Raw genomic sequence first — 20,578 nt, forward strand, 5'->3', positions numbered from 1 at the left:
TCTCTGCCCATTCTCTCTAGCCTGCCTGTCACTCCTAGAGTGACCTATTACAGTACCTCCTGTACTAGAACACTAGCCTGTTGTACACCTCTATACAGAGGGGGGCCCAGGCAGAAAGACACACTGCCACCTAGTGGTTGCTGCTGAACAACAGGGAAACTCCCTTTTCACACATAAACAGCTAGGACCACCTTTAGGTGTCCAAATCACACAAGGCCACCCTCATGGTGCTTGTCTAAAGGGGAACTCATCCTGAAGGAGCCCAATTCTTTGGGGTCCCTACATAAGATTAAAAGATGTGGCTGTGGGTGTATGGCAATGTGTGCTGCCCCTTTTTGTCCCTGGATATCACTTTGGAAATCTGGTAACCTGACCCTAGTAGCAACTCTTCTACTTTTCTGCTGATTCCCCGAACATGCTCTGGGCTTAGGGTCCGACTCACAATATACAGATATATGATACATGATATATGATATCATGTAATTCTACATTAGGGTTAATTAATAACCAGATATAATACCACTTTCTGCTAAAGTTTTGATGATTTTGGGCAGTCCCTAAGCTTAGTTTTCAATAGTAGCCAAGAGCATACTGAGCATGTCCCGTGCCACTGACACGCAAAACATGGGCTAAAAGAGGAGGGAGCAGCTTTGAAGGCCTGGATCATTACTGTTATAGGCTGCTGTATGCTGGGGCTTACAAATTAAGTTTAGTATCTGAAATACAACATTTCTAGCCATATTGCTATTAGGCCTTGATTCTCTTTTAAACAAACTTATGTAAAAACGAGATCAGCTGCATTGTTGGCCATAGGGATAGAAGAATGATGATATATCCCATATCAGAGAGGTGAAAAGATAGAAAAAAAGTGACTGCTGAGAAAAAGGGAAAGGGAGGGAGGAGGGCACAGGAGCCATTGAGTATAAATCATAGCACAAAAGAAATACGGCAGCAGGCAGACTCTTACTTTCCCATTAGGAGTCAGTGGCAGTCGTATGCGGGTTTTACTGCAGAGGGGACGCTGTTCCTTACTGTTTGCGTTGTACAATTTGTAGATCTGTTCTTCTTTGTCATTTAAAGCTCTGCCATAAAGTACATCAGTTTGTATGGAAAATCAGATTATCAGAGGCTGTAAATAAGAGCAGCCCGAGTCTGGCACTTAGAGTTATGAGACGGAGGAGAATGGGGGAAGCCTTGTCGGGCTGCACTAGGAGTGAATACAAAAGAGATAAATCTAATGACAAACCTACAGCAGACGACTTTTTATACGTGACTCATGTTGCCTGGCTATAGGCTGTGTACATGTTGCAGCATTGTGGTTAGTCATTGGCTGATGGCAGAACCCCAGTAATAGTACAGGGTGCAGCTTTGGAAGTCACCCCCTCAATGTTATCCGTAATGTCACAGAAAGCTCATATCCATTGGTTGCATAAAGGGGGTGCTTCACCTTAAGTTAACTCTTATAGAATGATCAATACTTAGCAACTTTCCAATTGGTCTTCATTTTTTATTTTGTATGGTTTTTGAATTATTTGCCATTTTGTCCTGACTCTTTCCAGCTTTCCAAAGGGGGTCACTGACCCCGGCAACCAAAAACTATTGCTCTGTAAGGCTACAATTATATTATTATTGTTACTTTTTATTCCTTATCTATTTATTCAGCCCCTCTCCTATCATAGTCCAGTTTCTATTTTAAACCACTGCCTGGTTGTTAGGGTGAGTTGAACCCTAGCAACCTGATAGCTGCTGAAACTCCAAACTAGGGAGCTGGTGAACAAAAAGCTAAATAATTAAAAAAAAAACACAGAAAATAAAAAGTGAAGACCAGAAACAGGTACATTAGAACTTCACAATAGTCTGTGGTTCATTTTCAGCTTGCATTGTCCTTTAAAAGAAAACTGTCCCCTGAACAATGTAGGTCTCTATAATAATATATTGCATAAACAGCTCATATGTAAAACCTGCTTCATCTAAATAAACTATTTTCATATAAATATACTTTTTAGTAGTATGTGCCATTGGGTAATCCTAAATAGAAAACTGCCATTTTAAGTACTAAGGGCCGCCCCCTGGGATCATAGGATTCACAGTGCACACAAACAAGCCAAGGCACACATACATGCTAGGCCCCATCAGCCAATGAATGGACAGAGTTCTGCCTTTTGCTCCCACACTACTTCCTGTTACAGTTAGAGCTGCATCACTTCCTGTCAGCTGATCTCTGAGGGAGCACACAGCCCATCACTAAATGGCGGCTCAAGGGAAAGGATGTAAAAGGGCAATATTTACTGATATATATATTCCCGTTTGGCGAGATTCTTTAATAGGCCACTTAACATAATATAAACTATTCTGGGGGTATAGTTTTCCTTTAAGGACAACTGATCCACATTCTGTTAAATATTATTGTGTGTCAGTGAAGCAGATATCTGGCACCTTCATGTTTATCACAAGGAATGCCCTGTAGCCAAGATCATGCTGCCTGGCCCTCTCCCGTGTATAGCAATGTCATTAGAGAAGAGAGCAACAGCGGGCTCCTACGGTGAGTAGTCCTGACAGTTTCCTATGGAGGACTTGTCTTTGCCCATTAGAGAAACCTTTCCTGATTACACATGGCAGCTCTAACAGAGCCACTCACGCAGCAGAACTGGTTTCATGAGGTTAATATCACAACAGGTTTATTCTGCCTGCTCAAGATAAAGGAAAAGGGGGGCGGCACAAGTAACTAAATGGAGAAACATGCAACGAGTCAAAGAGGTTACCCAGGGGCACCAGCCCCAAAGCCTCAGCATAGGGAGCGGTAACCCATCAGCAACAAAGAGGTGGGCATTTAGGCACTCAAGGAACCCACAAGGGTCATAAAAATAAAAGTAAATAATTAAAATTATCGCATCTCCATTTTCCCTATGCGTTTTGTTCTCAAGGGGTATTTAATCAAAGGACTTTATTCTGCCTGCAGATAAAACAAATATAGAAATGAGACAGAGTTCATTGCAAAAGGCTTTATAGTTTGATGTAAGGTACAGAGTGAAATCATATGCGTGTGTAACCCCTTTTTGGCTGTAAAACGGACTATGACCAGCTAGATTGGCCAGATGGCAGACGAGAAAATGCCGAAAATATCCGCCCTACGCCTCGTCTACCACCAGCCTTAGGTTCATCCCTAGGGTTTCAATACCTTATGTGGTCCAGATCCCACACAGCAGACGTGGATCAGGAAAATAAGCCTGATACCCTCGTCAGTACTGTGGTCCCTTCACTAAGGCAAGCAAAGCCTAGGGGAGAGCTACTCCCTGCAGTCAATCCTGGTTGGGGCACAGGCTGCTCTTACTAGCTAAACCTATCTATGTCACTTTCCTAGTGTTATAACTAATGTATAACCTGTCACTGAATGATTGAATGACACACAAGTTCAGGGGTGGGTAATAGGCAGGGGAAATAATCTACACCACAACATGGCAAGCACCCGCAAGTATGTAAGAACTTTGGGAAAAAACTGCATTGTGGGTAAAAAAACATCTCTGCTGTGATTCTAGCTATCTATATAACAGATAGTGCTGTCCAGTTGGGCACAATTTGGTCTGAATCAACTACAATGGCAGTTGCGTTCTGCTTTATGGGTGAGATTCTAGCTAATATAAAATGGTGTTCTAGACTACAGTAGTCATAGTTGTTATATGAAACCGTTTTCACATCTTTGCAGTGTTTATGTTCTCAACAGCAGCATGTGACTGAGCCCCACTTATTAGCCCTACACAAATGGAATAGTTTCCCTTCAAGAAAAGGCAGGCCTCTTTACTCATCTTGTTTTATTTGCAGATGACAGGTCCCACTGTACAGAGCGGCCCGGGTTGTTGGTGCCCGATAAATAAATAATCGCCATGAATAAATGATTGTCCACCATTTCAAACTAAATGATGTGTCCACTTATTTTATCCCAAACCAGATCTTCTGAGATGAGAAATGTTATCTGCTCCACTGAGTTTGTCATGAAAGAGCTGAAAGATTGATGAGCTCTCGTCCCTGTCAAAAAAAGAAAAATTCCGCTGAACGTGCTTCTTAGTGTAATACCTACAGTTACTATTGGCGCATCTCCCTCTCCGCCATTACAGCTACTATCAGTCCCATCTGTTTTAGGGTTGGGTAGAAAGGGCATCTTAAGGGCCCCATGAAGGGAAAAATGTAGATAAAAGTGCAAAGACATATAGGGGGCTATTTACTAATGCTCAGATTACACAAAAAGTTGCAGGAAAAAAAGTTGCACGTTTTTCACACTTTTTAGCTAGTAAAGCTAAATCATAATCCAACAATTCACCAGCCAAAACTTGCCCAGATCATGTAGAAGTCAATGGCAGATATCTGCCCCATATTGTGTTGCAATGGTTGGATATTTACAGTATGGATATTGAATGGAAGCTCCCAGGATCATTACGAGAGTAGATATAATCCATATACAGTATCTAGCTAGTGGGGAATCCCTATAATGATATACTGTTCCCTTATATAGGTGGGTTGGTGTTTGCCTGGCAGCCATATTGGGTCACTAGTCTCAAAGGAGCACTGACTGGGTTAGAAAGTGCTTTAGTCCAGAGGGGCAGATGCATTGCCCGTAAATTTGTAATATCAGCCCCGGCCTTGGCTGGTATTTTACTGGCTATGTAAAATATGTTGGACTATTTCTGCCACTCCCTAACTTGCATTTGGCCACGCCTCCAGACGCTGCTCTTTGTTCTTACATAGAAAGTAATTATAGTGTATTTGTAATTATTTGTCAGTAATCTGTTAATGGATAGTAAGCCATCCCCAGTCAGCTTCTATTTATGTATGGAAGGCAGCATAGTGGTTGCAAATATCTGATTAAGAGCTGAAGGCAATTTTCCAGGGGCTTATTTTCCAATGTGTGGGAGTAACCCTAAGTTGTTAGCAGGTAACACTCATTACAATGGGTGCAGTGTTGGACTGGGCTGCTGGGGTACTGGGAAAAATCCTGGTGGGCCCAGTGGCCCAGATCCGATCCCCCCCAGGGCACTCCCACAATCCGCCATCTCCCACCCCCGATGCTCTGCAGGCAAGTTTCTTTTAGGAGCGCTCAGGGGAGGGGGTCAGAGGGTGTTGGGGGCCTCTGCGGGGGGTGAAGGTGGCGGAGCCATTGAGGGGTGCAGGGGCACCTGAGGCAGAAGCCCCGGTGGGCCATGAACCCCCCAGTCTGACCCTGAATGGGTGCAGTGTACGTAAGAAGGCAAATGTAGGAATATTTATATATCAGAAAGTGGCAGATAGCTTAATGTCAGCAGTTATAATAAGTTCATTCTACACTGCAAGATTTTGTCAGACAAAAAGACAAAGAAAAGCTTAATGCCCGGGGGCAGCCAGTGGCAGGTCTGCTGGTATGTTCTGTCCTTGTGGCATCTGATTGTGTTACAGCTAAACATTACCCATAAACAGCTTTGCTAACTTCCATGCCTCGGGCTGACTTGGATAAGCTTCAGGCTAGACTGATGGCACTGGTGCCACAAGAAATACTGGAAATAAATATCAACTCATCTATATTTATAGGAAGATATCAGTTCATGAGGTCCCCTGAGGTTGAGTAGAGTGTAAGCTTCATAGGACACAGAGTCAAACGGGGTTATATGTAGTTAGCCCAGGCCCAGATACCCGTAGCATTCATTATATTAATTACTTGCCTAATGCCATCAACCCAGTAGCAGTAACTACTTGCTGAGAGGTATTGGTAGGGAGAAGCTTTGCTGTCAGATTCCTATACAGAACAATACAGCTTTTACATACTGCTGTGACGGGTTAGAGTTGGCTGATAATTTGCTGACACAGTAGCAGTAGAGGGGCTGCAAAGGGAGCCTGAAAATGAAGGGGTTTGGGTTGATGAGGAGCATAAGTTGGGGAAATAGGGGGCATAGAAAGATGAGAGTGCAATTACAGAGGCAAACCAGGGTTCATGGTTCAAAGAGGCATTATTATTATAAGGGTACTGCTTTCCAGTGGGGTTCCTAATGTTCAGTGTGGCCGGGCCCACCCCTCTTCATAGGGGCCAAGAGCGTACATCTACCCCTAACAAGCTCTCGGGTAGCAGTGTGGCTAAGGAGGGGGGATGTCTATAGAGGAAGCAGACCTCGCAGTCTGGGGCCCCCTGCCCCCCCCCAGTCTACTTGCTCTATAGTTAAACCCTGCTAAAGTGGAGCAAAGATACTATATAATATTCAGCCAAATAGACTGATGATGGAGAGATAGATAGATAGATAGATAGATAGATAGATAGATCGATAGATAGATACTAGACAGATGATAGATAGATGATAGATAGATAGATAGATAGATAGATAGATGATAGATAGATACTAGACAGATAGATAGATAGATAGATGATAGATAGATACTAGACAGACAGATAGATATAGACAGATATAGACAGGAAGATAATGATGGATAGATAGATGATGATAGATAGATAGATAGATGATAGATAGATACTAGACAGACAGATAGATAGATAGATAGATAGATAGATAGATGATAGATAGATACTAGACAGATAGATAGATATAGGCAGATATAGACAGGAAGATAATGATGGATAGATAGATGATGATAGATAGATAGATGATAGATAGATAGATAGATAGATAGATAGATAGATAGATAGATGATAGATAGATAGATAGATAGATAGATAGATAGATGATAGACAGATATAAAGGAAATCCCCCAGCAGTATCAGTTTTCTTTCTGCAGGGACAGATCATATCTGCTGTCTTACATCTGTCATATGTAAAAAGCATACATTATAAAATATGTACGAACTATCATGTTTTTTTAATGTATTTTTATCCTATAAATGTATGTCAGTGAATAATAATAGTGGGATGGTATGAATAAACCCGAGAAGAAGCTGGTTGTGTTGCAGTATCAGTCTGGGTCAGATCGTGTGTTCTGTGTAATGTAATTCTGTGAGGAGCAACCTAGAGAATTGTGCCATGTTACTACTGGCTGATGCTATTAATGGTTTCCTAGTGATGTATAATGATTAATAAGTGACTAAAGTGGACTATAATGTCCACTGTACATTTAATTCAGGGCTTTCAAGATATTATTTAGCTACAGTACATCTCCCAGCCTCAACCAACAACCTTCAGTCTTATACTTGAAGGTCAGGAACATCTGGAGAGCCTCTGTTTTCCCATGACTGGCCCATAGCCTCACAATTTCTTGCTGAATTACATCTTGCACGGGAGAATATCTATGGTGCCATCAGTTTTCTGGCATGTTTCTGTACAGGCGAGTAGAAAATCAAGAGATTTAGTTGGAGGTCATGATCTTCAAGAGTCACCTTCTGGTTTTGGACCCACCTCCTCCCAATCTGCTGCATTAAGAGCAGTCTTAATGCAGCAGATGGAGTTGGTACATGGAGTTGGTACATAGCAATTACCACTACAGCTTTCCAGTTACTAACAAACCCTCTGTAGATCAATGCCATATTATCTCAGAATGCCAAAATGAAAGAAAAAAATGCTACTTACTGCATCAGACTGAGCCATTATGCTTTATTAAGGCTGATAATGAAAACTGATAATGCTAAGAACAGGGTTGGGTCCTGGAATACTGATGAGGGCCTGTGCCGGGCTCATTTCGACAGCTTATATTGGACATAAGTGAATAATTGACTTCATTATATTTTCCTAGAAACATATTTGCAGCTTTAGAGGGGAACGTGAGCCTCAGAGGAGGAAGATTTATCAAAATCCTGCAGGATTCCCAACCATATAAACGTTGTAGGACTTCTTTAATGTCAAAGTGGTCTGTCAAGTCCAATCAATAAGCCAACTTGATTGTATCGATTTGACCCATTGATCTAGTAAGCACCTTTTTTAAAATAAACCGGAAAAAAATCTAGCAGTTTTTTAAAGGTTCCAGAATGTCAACTTCCCCTTTAAATAAAAAAAAATGTGTTTCAGTTTAATTAAACAATTATTGATATTGACTGAAATTGATCCAATTAGAGTGAAAAATGTGCTTTCCTAGGTAATCGGTTTGAATTGGATTGATTAAGGATGATGTGCTCGAATTAGTCAGTACAGGTATAGGACCCATTATCCAGAATGCTCGGGACCAAGGGTATTCCGGATAAGGGGTCTTTCAGTAATTTGGATCTCAACACCTTAAGTCTACTAAAAAATCAATAAAACATTAATTAAACCCAATAGGATTGTTTTGCATCCAATAAGGATTATTTATATCTTAGTTGGGATCAAGTACAGGTACTGTTTTATTATTACAGAGAAAAGGGAATCATTTAACCATTAAATAAACCCAATAGGGCTGTTCTGCCCCCAATAAGGGGTAATTATATCTTAGTTGGGATCAAGTACAGGTACTGTTTTATTATTACAGAGAAAAGGGAATCATTTAACCATTAAATAAACCCAATAGGGCTGTTCTGCCCCCAATAAGGGGTAATTATATCTTAGTTGGGATCAAGTACAGGTACTGTTTTATTATTACAGAGAAAAGGGAATCATTTAACCATTAAATAAACCCAATAGGGCTGCTCTGCCCCAATAAGGGGTAATTATATCTTAGTTGGGATCAAGTACAGGTACTGTTTTATTATTACAGAGAAAAGGGAATCATTTAACCATTAAATAAACCCAATAGGGCTGTTCTGCCCCCAATAAGGGGTAATTATATCTTAGTTAGGATCAAGTACAGGTACTGTTTTATTATTACAGAGAAAAAGGAATCATTTAACCATTAAATAAACCCAATAGGATTGTTTTGCATCCAATAAGGATTATTTATATCTTAGTTGGGATTAATTCCAAGATACCGTTTTATTTCTACATAGAAAAAGGAAATCAGTTAAAAATGGAGTCTATGGGAGACGGGCTTTCCGTAATTCGGAGCTTTCTGGATAATGGGTTTCCAGATAAGGGGTCCGATACCTGTACAAATATTCATTATTTTAATGCCACCCTTTCCAAATTACCCTGATTTTAACTGGAGCAACAGTACTGCCAGATTATTGGAAGAAGTATATAAAGCCACCAAACTAAAATTGTATGCCATTGACTGCCGAGGACCCAATCAGAAATGACCCTATATTGGATATACAGTAGTGGTTTCTAATAATCCCGAATGTATAGAAAATGCGCTAGAACACTACTGGGTAATACTGAATATTATATAATTTAATGTTTGTTGCAAAAAGAAAATAATACACTGGGTTAGCAAGAACAGGTGCTTCTTGAAAAGCATTTAAATACTACAACCAGTGTTGTAAAGCAGCAATAAATAAGCCAAACATGGAAAAATGTGGAACTGACTGCTTAACAAACAAAGACTAATTCCCAAAGTATATCATTAATAAAATGATGCAGGTTGAGAGTGTGGCTCACAACCTAGAATGGAAATGGAAATACTGTGGTCATTGGGTCTTAAAAATGAAATGTGCTTAGTCAGTTGTTTAACCATTAAATAAACCCAATAGGGCTGTTCTGCCCCCAATAAGGGGTAATTATATCTTAGTTGGGATCAAGTACAGGTACTGTTTTATTATTACAGAGAAAAGGGAATCATTTAACCATTAAATAAACCCAATAGGGCTGTTCTGCCCCCAATAAGGGGTAATTATATCTTAGTTGGGATCAAGTACAGGTACTGTTTTATTATTACAGAGAAAAGGGGAATCATTTAACCATTAAATAAACCCAATAGGACTGTTCTGCCCCAATAAGGGGTAATTATATCTTAGTTTGGATCAAGTACAGGTACTGTTTTATTATTACAGAGAAAAGGGAATCATTTAACCATTAAATAAACCCAATAGGGCTGTTCTTCCCCCAATAAGGGGTAATTATATCTTAGTTGGGATCAAGTACAGGTACTGTTTTATTATTACAGAGAAAAGGGAATCATTTAACCATTAAATAAACCCAATAGGGCTGTTCTGCCCCCAATAAGGGGTAATTATATCTTAGTTGGGATCAAGTACAGGTACTGTTTTATTATTACAGAGAAAAGGGGAATCATTTAACCATTAAATAAACCCAATAGGACTGTTCTGCCCCCAATAAGGGGTAATTATACCTTAGTTGGGATCAAGTACAGGTACTGTTTTATTATTACAGAGAAAAGGGAATCATTTAACCATGAAATAAACCCAATAGGGCTGTTCTGCCCCCAATAAGGGGTAATTATATCTTAGTTGGGATCAAGTACAGGTACTGTTTTATTATTACAGAGAAAAGGGAATCATTTAACCATTAAATAAACCCAATAGGGCTGTTCTGCCCCCAATAAGGGGTAATTATATCTTAGTTGGGATCAAGTACAAGGTTCTGTTTTATTATTACAGAGAAAAAGGAAATCATTTTTAAAAATGTGAATTATTTGGAGTCTATGGGAGATGGCCTTTCCGTAATTCTGAACTTTCTGGATAATGGGTTTCCGGATAAAGGGTCCGATACCTGTACTTAAATAATTAGACAAAATTAATGTGAACTAAACCTCATACCCATTAGTACCAAGAGTTTGTTAAAAGACCAGTAAAACAAAAACTGTGGTACCGTGTTAGCCAGTGGCAAAAATAACAAATAAGAAACAAACAAATATAAAAGTACTGTAGAAGTGATACAACAATAAAAAATATATTGCAAGCTTTCGGAGCACCAAGGCCCCTTCCTCAGGCAAAATACAAATGAAAGCTGAATACACAGCGCATATACTGATAGATCATTGGAAAGTGTTCATGGGCAATACATTAGCAAGTTACAGATACACAGAGATAACGTTTAGAAAAGTAATCAGGGTGGGTTGTAAATAGTCCCCCCCGGACTATCACTCTGCAGCAGTGCATTCTGGGTTGATGCAAGAACCGCAACCATTAAAGTTTAAAAGTGCAGAGTCATGAAGCGCATCAGACCTGGGGCTGAGATTCACCAGATATATCAATAAAGATCGATTGGTGTTAAACTTTAACCGTTGCGGCTCTTGCATCAACCCGGAGTGCTCCGCTGCAGTAAGAAAGTCTCCTCATATGTGTCTCCCCAAGCTACGGACTCGGGGCAGGAGCACCCTGGTTACCCTGGGGCAGCCATTCCCGCACTGGTACCCTGGGGCTGCCATTCCCGCACTGGTACCCTGGGGCAGCCATTCCCGCACTGGTACCCTGGGGCTGCCATTCCCGCACTGGTACCCTGGGGCAGCCATTCCCGCTCTGGTACCCTGGGGCAGCCATTCCCGCACTGGTACCCTGGGGCAGCCATTCCCGCACTGGTACCCTGGGGCAGCCATTCCCGCACTGGTACCCTGGGGCAGCCATTCCCGCACTGGTACCCTGGGGCAGCCATTCCCGCACTGGTACCCTGGGGCAGCCATTCCCGCACTGGTACCCTGGGGCAGCCATTCCCGCACTGGTACCCTGGGGCAGCCATTCCCGCACTGGTACCCTGGGGCAGCCATTCCCGCACTGGTACCTGGGGCAGCCATTCCCGCACTGGTACCCTGGGGCAGCCATTCCCGCACTGGTACCCTGGGGCAGCCATTCCCGCACTGGTACCCTGGGGCAGCCATTCCCGCACTGGTACCCTGGGGCAGCCATTCCCGCACTGGTACCCTGGGGCAGCCATTCCCGCACTGGTACCTGGGGCAAGCAGACTGCTCTTTCACATTTGTGAATAAGGAATCAGCTGATTGATTCTAAATCAAAACACAGGGTTCGGGGGGGGGGGTGCACCCAAACCAAGGAGCGATTAGGTGAAACAGTACTCCTTTTGCTGGATTCATGCCTATATTTGTTCATTTTTTCGTATCTTATATAAGTGAACCTGACATAAGTGCTGTTATAAAGAAAATTTCATTTCTTTATTAAACATTTCTTTATTAATTATCCCCCTTTGTTGTATACCAGTTGGAGGGAATATAAACACAAATGGCAGAGAGGATTGTGCATACTGTGCAATGAAACAAGTGAGATTGCATCTACAGCCTGATATATAAGGGGATTATGCCCCCACATATTGCCCCCCCCCGCCTATTGTGTGCGTGAATGCTTCTGACGCACTTGATCTTGTGTTGGAGTTCTGCGCTGGCGCTGTGCTTGAACGTATGAATAATTAGAATGGAGTCACAGCAGATCCCGAACCACTTCATTTTTATTCATTTTATGGCTTTTCCACGCGGAGCTGCAAATAGATTTGAATGGATTTCTATGCGTTGCTTGCTCTGTAACCCAGTAAGGGTTGGTGACGGGATTAAAGTTAAGGATACTGGCTGCAGTGCTGATATTGCTTTACAGCAGTGATCCCCAAACAGTGAATGTTGTTCACCAACTCCTTGCATCAGGGGTCCCCAACCTTTCTAAAGGTGGCCATACACGGGCAGATTGTAGCTGCCGATATCGGTCCCTTAGACAGATTCGGCAGCTTATCGGCCCGTGTAGGGGCACAAACGACTGGCCTGCCCGACCGATATCTGCCCTGAAATCGGGCAGATATTGATCGGGCCAAACAACCGAATTAGCCTAAACTCACCCGATATCGCCCACCCGTAGGTGGGGATATCGGGTGAAGTCCTCGCCAAACAAGTGGATCTTAACGTGTATGGGCACCTTTACTCGTGAGCCACAGTCAAATGTAAAAAGACTTGGGGAGCAACACAAGCACCATAAAAGTTCATGGAGGAGCCAAATAAGGGCTGTGATTGGCTATTAGGCAGCCTCTATGCACACTATCAGCTTACAGGGGCTTTATTTGGTAGGAAATCTTGTTTTTATTCAACCAAAACTTGCCCCCAAGTCAGGAATTCAAAAATAACTACCTGCTTAGCTAGTTTACTGCTAACAGGAGCACTGGCCTGTAGTGAATGTGAATGTTTTTCGGCAGGCATGGATTCACAGCGAATTTCCACATTTCCCCACAGGTGAGTTGTTTTGCGAAACTTCTGTGAAAATTCACGTGGAAAACTTTTTGCACGTAAAAAAAAATTTAAAAAAATGGGCGTGGTCCTGTCAAATTGCCTGCGGTCGCAACAAAATAAGATGCGGGCGACCAAAAAAGACGCGGGCTACAAAAAAGTTGCGCACCAAATGCGTTTCATAGACTTTTCACCATTTCAGTAATTTTCTTGTCATTTTACGAATTTTATGGCAAAGCAAAACGGGACAGATTCGCTCATCACTACTGGCCTGGGGTACCGGGTAAGTGAATACAATCACTGGGGGGCCCCTAACATTTGGCACCCCACATGATTGTACCTTTCCTTCTCCTTTAACATCAGGCCCCCTGAACATGTCTTGGGACTCTAGAAATGCTCTTGTTAGGCAAACAGACACCCAACGGTTTGGGGAGCAACATGTTGCTCATAAGCCACTGGTTGGGGATCACTGCCTTGGATGTTGCTCCCAGTGGCTTCAAAGCAGGTTCTTGTTTTTGAATTTTTGGCTTGGAGGTAAGTTTCGGTTGCACAAAACCAGATGTACTGCCAAACGGAGCCTCCTGTAGGCTGCCAGTCCACATAGGGGCTACCAAATAGCCAATCACAGCCCTTATTTGGCACCCCAGGAAAGAAGACATAAAGAAGAGGTACCTCGGACTGGAGCAGTTTACTGCTAACAGGAGCACTGGCCCAAGGTACCAGGTAAGTGATTACAATCACTGGGGGCCCCTAACATTTGGCACCCCCCCTGTGATTGTACCTTTCCTTCTCCTTTAACATCAGACCCCCTGAACATGTCTTGGGACTCTAGAAATTTTCTTGATAAGCAAACAAATTAAATACTGCTAAGTTTAATTAATAGTTCAACCTAAATGTCCTCCCTAAGGCCCTTCAACTGCTCTTGGACTATAACTACCAGCAGAAGGCTGTCTTTTCCTTCAGGACACAGTAAGTTAATGGTATTTAAATTACACGTTTCCATAGAAATAAAGAATATATTCAAGTACAGGAATAGCAGACACAGGCCAGTAATGCAGCGGCAGCCGTAGCAGATGCAGAAGGGATAGAACTGGCCATAAGGACATGGGAGGTTGGAGGCTCCCTAGGAAGGTGGTACAGGTATGGGACCTATTATCCAGAATGCTCTGGACCTGGGGTATTCTGGATACGGGGTATTTCTATGATTTAGATCTCCACACCTTAAGTCTACTAGAAAGTCTTATAAACGGTAAATAAACTCAATAGGATTGCTTTGGACATCTCCATGTTTTCTTACCCACAATACAGCACTCCCCGTGATTTCTAATGTAATTGCAGCCCTGCTCCAGGTTGCATTCACCAACCACCACATTGAGCCAGATGTGTCAAAACAAAGACAATTGGGCTGGTATTTTGAGGTAAAATGGAATGTAAGCTGTGTCTAGCAGAGTAGGGGGTTGAGTCATTTCCAAAGTGTGTATTCAAAATGAAGTTTGTGTTCACTGGCTGCTCACCTATTTACACAACCTTCTGTGGGAACGCTGGAGCTACCCCAGGGTACATCAGTAGGTACAATTACGCACCATTCATCATAAGAGGCAGGATGGATGCATTGGTCGAAAAAAATCATCCAAATCCAGAATAAGACAGGTTGGAGGCCCAAACAGTTCCCCACCAGTCCAATAAATAGTTATTGTCTATGGCAGGTCTTGTGAGCCACATTCAGATGAGAAAAGTGTTGGTGAGCCACACAAGTATAGGAGACTGGTAGCCCCATGTGGCCTGCAGGAGGCTCTGCTTGGGGTAAAACTGTGTCTTAGGGCTTCCAAAACTTGTCTCCAAGCCAGAAATGTAAAAATGGCACCTACTTTGAGGCCACTGGTTGCTGGTGAGCAACAGGTTGTTCCTGAGCCACTGGTTGGGGATCACTAGTCTATGGCATCTTACAGCAGCCCCTTTGGTCAATTAACTGTTTGGCAACCATGTGAACAGGTTGGATGCACATACCATAAGGAATTGTATCAATATGCGCTCTCCATTGCGTCCTTATTAGATCACCTGCTTTTGAGGGTGCAACTATAAACAACCCCAACAAAAAAAAGAGAAACCAGAACAGAATCTATTTACGTCCATTAGGGGTGCTGTTGTTACCTTAAGGTGAGTTTCAAGCATAGCCCACAGATTGTATCAGAATTGCCTACTTAAAGGAGAAGGAAAGGCTAATAAAGAGTTAATCTCAAGCTGCAGGCATACCTTCAGTTGTCTCAATAGTGCCCTTAAGTCTCCCCATATTTCACATGTTCAAATAATCAGAAGCCAAACAGGAAGAAAAAACACTGAGCTGTGTAAATAAAGTTCCCATAATGCCTCACTCCTGCACCGAGACCCAGACCCATGTACATGCTCAGTTAGTTAGACTATGAGTCAGCTTCCTGCTGATTGGTTCAGATCCACATTCCTAAGGGGGGGGGAGTGAGTTCTTAGCATTCTTGAGGGAGAGGGGGAGCAGGAGAGGGGAGAGAGCAGAGAGCTGCATGTTTCTGGCAGAGGAAAACAGACAACAAATCTTTTCACAGAGAAGTCAGTGCAGTGTTTCTGTGAGTGCTTATGGCTGTATTTACACAGACCTTTCTGATAAAGCTTACTTAGTTTCTACCTTTCTTTCTCCTTTAATATGAGAACCAGAAATAGGCGCGTGTGAAGATTTGCAGTATTCACAGGCAGAAATAAAATATCCCTGTGTGACATATAATGCAGTTTATTCTGGTACATAATGAAGGCCACAGGAATATACGCAGGCACTGCCATTTAGGGTCTTAGAAACATCTACTTAAGTTAAATGTCTTTAGAGAGAAGAACATGTGAACAAAGATGGAAACAAATATTCATAATGGAGAAACCTGGGACATTTATTTGTACCCTTTTACAAAAATAAATTCCTTTTGGTAGTTAAAGCAGCATGAGTAGCAGAGATGGGCATTTACCAAGGTATAATGCGTGTAACCACCTACGAGTCATGTAGAGTACATAGGGTAATCAGCATCAACACTCATTTTCTTTGACTTTTAGATCTGCTTAGCACAAAGGCTTAGTTCCCACCCAATCCCAATATAGCTGTGTTTCCCTGCATGTTGCTTGGTTCATAAGAGGTTATAATACCTCTACTGGAGTTATTGTGCTCTTTCTAGGTAGAATGGCCCCAGTAGAGGTTATAGTGTATGTACATTATAATGTAAAGCAAGGGTCCCCAACCTTTCTTACTCCGGAGCCACAGTAAATGTAAAAAGACTTGGGGAGCAACACAAGCACCATAAAAGTTCATGGAGGAGCCAAATAAGGGCTGTGATTGGCTATTAGGCAGCCTCTATGCACCCTATCAGCTTACAGGGGCTTTATTTGGTAGGAAATCTTGTTTTTATTCAACCAAAACTTGCCCCCAAGTCATTCAAAAATAACTATCTGGTTTGTGGGCACTGAGAGCAACATCCAAGGGGTTGGGGAGCAACATGTTGCTTACGAGCCAATGGCTGGGGATCACTGATGTAAAGTATAACAAGCAAATTATATAAGAAATCATATTCTAACAGATATAAAAAAGATAGGTTGGAAAGTCCCATTAGCCAAGGAGTGCATGGATGGTGAGTTTATGCAGTCCTCATCTGATGGGCCTCTGTAGACCCATGGGCCGACTATCAGATCAGCCTGATTTGACCCTACATGTGGGTGGCAAAGTTTACTTGTGTAAAGCAGAAATGCTACCCCCTAACTTGGCCCCATTCAGGATCCTACACTGTACATTGTAATATCATTAACAGCCAGGTCTGGCCAACCTTCAGCATTGCCTTATGGCCACTAATAGAGATTGTCGAGTTGATTGGTGAGTTTTAGTGCAAAATACACAAATCATGAAAAAATAAAGAAATATGAACGTTAGCAAATTCCCCCCATAGTGTTGCACCAACCAGATTGTAAAGCATTCTTGCAACCACAGAGATACAACTCAAATCACCCAGTCAAAAGACCCAGAAATATTCTTCTTTAGAAACAAAAACATCTAAATCCAGGTATAAACATATTGAATGCCATCGAATGAAATAGCTGCCAATTAGTTTTATTGTCCCTAAACTTCTCATTACTCATTATGTATTCAATAGTTACAGTAGGCCATACACAGAGGGCTGTAAGGGTTTAGATATTCACAAGTGGCGCTGCAATTTGCAGAAGTCACGGAAGTTGCCTTGAGAGGAAACTTCCCTGACTTCGGTAAATCGCCGCACCGCATATGCCATCCCACTAGTGATTTAGATTCTAGCTGGTGGGATGGCATTTCGGGGAGATTAGTCGCCCGCGACAAGGGAGATTTGTTGCGCGTGACCTGTCTGTCACAGCCCTAAAGATTTCTCTGATATACAAAGGCTGGTATTAGGGCAAGGACATCCCTGGTGAATGTTTTTTCCATAGACTTCAAATCACTCATTAGTCACAATCTCTCAGTAATTGAGTACTGTATAAACATGGGGAAATGACAGTGGAGTCAGAAGAGATGGTAGCAGCCATCTTTTTATTGTTCTTCAGATTGACTAAACTTCTTATTCTTCAGATCAATCAAGGTAAATTGTACATTTTTTTTCGACGATTAGTTTTCAAAAACACTCAAATTCAAAAACTGATAAATGCGCCTCTATGGTTTCCTTGGGATTATCTTGTTACACACATTACACTGTATTTTATCATTTTGTTCCAGTTATCAATTAACTTTCCAACAGGCTTCTAGATACTGATGGTAAATATAACATGTACTTACATCCAATCATCATCATGGCAACGGCAAAGATCTTCTCTCCGTCGGTGGTCGGTGCAATATTTCCAAATCCAACACTTGTCAGGCTGGTCATGGTGAAATACAATGATGAGATGTAAACAGAATCCTTGCTCGGCCCACCTTCCCATTTTCCAGAACCAGAGAGGTTGAAGCGATAAGGACTTCCAATAGATGTTCCCAACTGAAAGAGCCAGCTTTCAGTTCTAATTGTGCCGTCGTTGATGACCTCGTAAGCTCCAATACTGTACCAGATGCAGGCCAACCAATGCGCCGCCAACCCAAAAACACACACCAATAGGACCAACACCGCTGCTCCATACTCAATGTAATGGTCCAACTTCCGAGCCACGCGTCCAAGCCGAAGAAGTCGGACAACTTTTAAAGAGCTGAACAGGCTGCTGATGCCCTGCAACAATACACGGCAGTATTAGAACTGACACATTATACTATAGCTAAAGATGAGCAGAACGTGGCTTCTCATAATAATGTATTAATGCAATTCTAGGCAATGGTTGTTCATATGACGGCTTTCCATGTCATAGTGGGGCATATTATATTTTAGAATACTATATTATCCATGAAAACCTCAAGAGATTTAGAGCTGAAAAATGAAGTACAAGCAATAAAGGGGGGTGTAAAAACAGGTGCAAGCCTAGTAACTTAGTAACCAGTCAGCAGTTAGCTGGTCAACTGCAGCTAGACTAACAAAAGCAAGCAATTGATTGGTGAATTAGGCGGGGGTGCAATGAACTTTTGCACAAAATGCATACTGACAAAGTCAAGACATTCTCTGCACTCGCCTTTATCAATATATTTAAGGAATAAACCCCTATAACCACCAATAAGATGCTTTCTTTTAAACAGGTGACCATGGCCAGTAGATACTTTTTATTAATTAGTTACTATGGGTTACTGCACCCAAAAAAATTAGGCTTTTATTAAATACTCCCATAAGTTATTGACATACACAGCTACTAAAAACACCCTCCTTTTTTAACATAACAGCGATTTTTGTCCATATATTGCAGTTTATTGTGTTGTTCCCAGTCTGGCCAATCCTTTACTCGCTTTCATCTGATTTATCAAAAAATCTTGTTATCATTATATTTATCAATATATTTAGGAAATGTCCCCCCTATAACCACCAATAAGATGCTTTCTTTAAAACAGGTGACCATGGCCAGTAGATACTTTCTGCTGATTAGTTACTATGGGTTACTGCAACCCAAAAATTAGTTTTTTATTACATAATCCCATTAATATTTTGCATACGCAGCTACTAAAAACACCCTCCTCTTTTACCATAACAGGGATTGTCAGCGCCGGATTTGTACTCCGTGCGCCCCTAGGCCGACCTTCCCCTCTTCCCCAAGCGCATGCGCGAAAGCTCAACACGACCCCCAACCCCCCCCGCACGGCAGTGAGTGCGCATGCGCAACCAGAACTAACATACGGAGCAGTGGGGAGAGGTCCCCATTGCTCCGCATGGGGGCAACATTTAAAAATTTAGTTTTGGCGGGGTGGCATGCCGCCCCAGAATTCCTGCTGCCCTAGGCCCGGGCTTTTGTGGCCTCTCCACAAATCCGGGCCTGGGGATTGTTTGTCCATATATTGCAATATATTGGAGCTGTTGTTCCCGGTCTGGCCAATACTTCGCTCGCTTTCACCTGATTTATTAAGAAATCTTGTTATCATTAAACATTTCTCTACACAAATGTTTCCAAGGTTAAAACTCTTGAATATTTGCTCATTTTATTGGACACCACTGGGATCACCAGACTGAAGTTGGAGATGATGGGACCTACAAAGTGGTTACTTTACCTTTAGATGCACAATTCCTCTCCAATGACTACTGCAGAATACTCCATGCCAGGTTCCAATAATACCGTTTGGGGCAAACCATCAATCTTTAATAATGTTCTGTGCATTCTCATGTGTGCCAGGACATGTATTACCTTTCAGTTTACACAAGACCTATATTCCCTATCTATCAAAGTAAATGTCTTGTAACAAAAAAAAAAAAAGATTTTGTCATTTTTCTATGGAATTAACATCTATTGTCCTATTGCAGGTCACCTTCAGCTCCAACGTTATAGGCCCCCCCAGCATTATAATACTTGCACAAACCAATAGCAATAAATCTCTTTAAGACATTGAAACGTTTCTCTATATCTGTAGGAAACATCTCAAACAAGAGGCCCATCAAAGGCTGAATCCCTCTGATGTCGGACAAACCCACTTCATGTTGCCTATAAAAGGGCCCGCGTGATAATGTTATTATTATTATTTCATGTAGCGAAAGAGATTATTCCTTTGATGAACCTACCCCATAGATATTTCTAAAAATAGAAAACCAGGAATGATGGGTTTCAATATGTACAGGTAAAGCAGATCGTTCATTTTCGGTCTTTATTTTGATTAAAGGGGGGGATTTGTTTTAAGATTCATTTATTTTTATTTTGAGAAGAGCTGCAATTTAATTTTTCTTTCATAATTGTATGGGGTTTTGAAATTGTTTTATATGTTCTTAAGTTCTCCAGGTTGGAATTGAAGTTGCTTTCTGGTTCTTAAGGTGCCCATACACAGGCCGATTCTAGCTGCTGATATCAGCCCCTTAGACCAATTTGGCAGCTTATCGGCCGTGTAGGGGCACTACCGACGGCCTGCCCGACCAATATCTGGCCTGAAATCGGGCAGATATCGATTGGGCAGGTTAAAAAATTTAGTTGGATTGGGGACCGCATCGGCTCGTTGATGACAACCGAATTAACCTAAATTCGCCTGATATCCCCCACTCGTAGGTGGGGATATCGGGAGAAGATCCGCTCA

The 20,578-nt window shown here is 42.0% G+C and overlaps 1 protein-coding gene across 1 annotated transcript in view; it reads right to left on the reverse strand.

Annotated features, from left to right (window-relative positions):
* kcnh1 (potassium voltage-gated channel subfamily H member 1) overlaps positions 1-20,578 on the reverse strand; it is a 209,006-nt gene that overhangs the window by 129,840 nt on the left and 58,588 nt on the right. Inside the window, exon 8 of the mRNA XM_031902899.1 lies at positions 17,732-18,155. Within this exon, the coding sequence (XP_031758759.1) occupies positions 17,732-18,155 (424 nt within the window). The remainder of the gene's footprint in view (positions 1-17,731; positions 18,156-20,578) is intronic.

The sequence above is a fragment of the Xenopus tropicalis genome, chromosome 5, assembly GCF_000004195.4.
Source record: "Xenopus tropicalis strain Nigerian chromosome 5, UCB_Xtro_10.0, whole genome shotgun sequence".
Lineage (NCBI taxonomy): Eukaryota > Metazoa > Chordata > Amphibia > Anura > Pipidae > Xenopus > Xenopus tropicalis.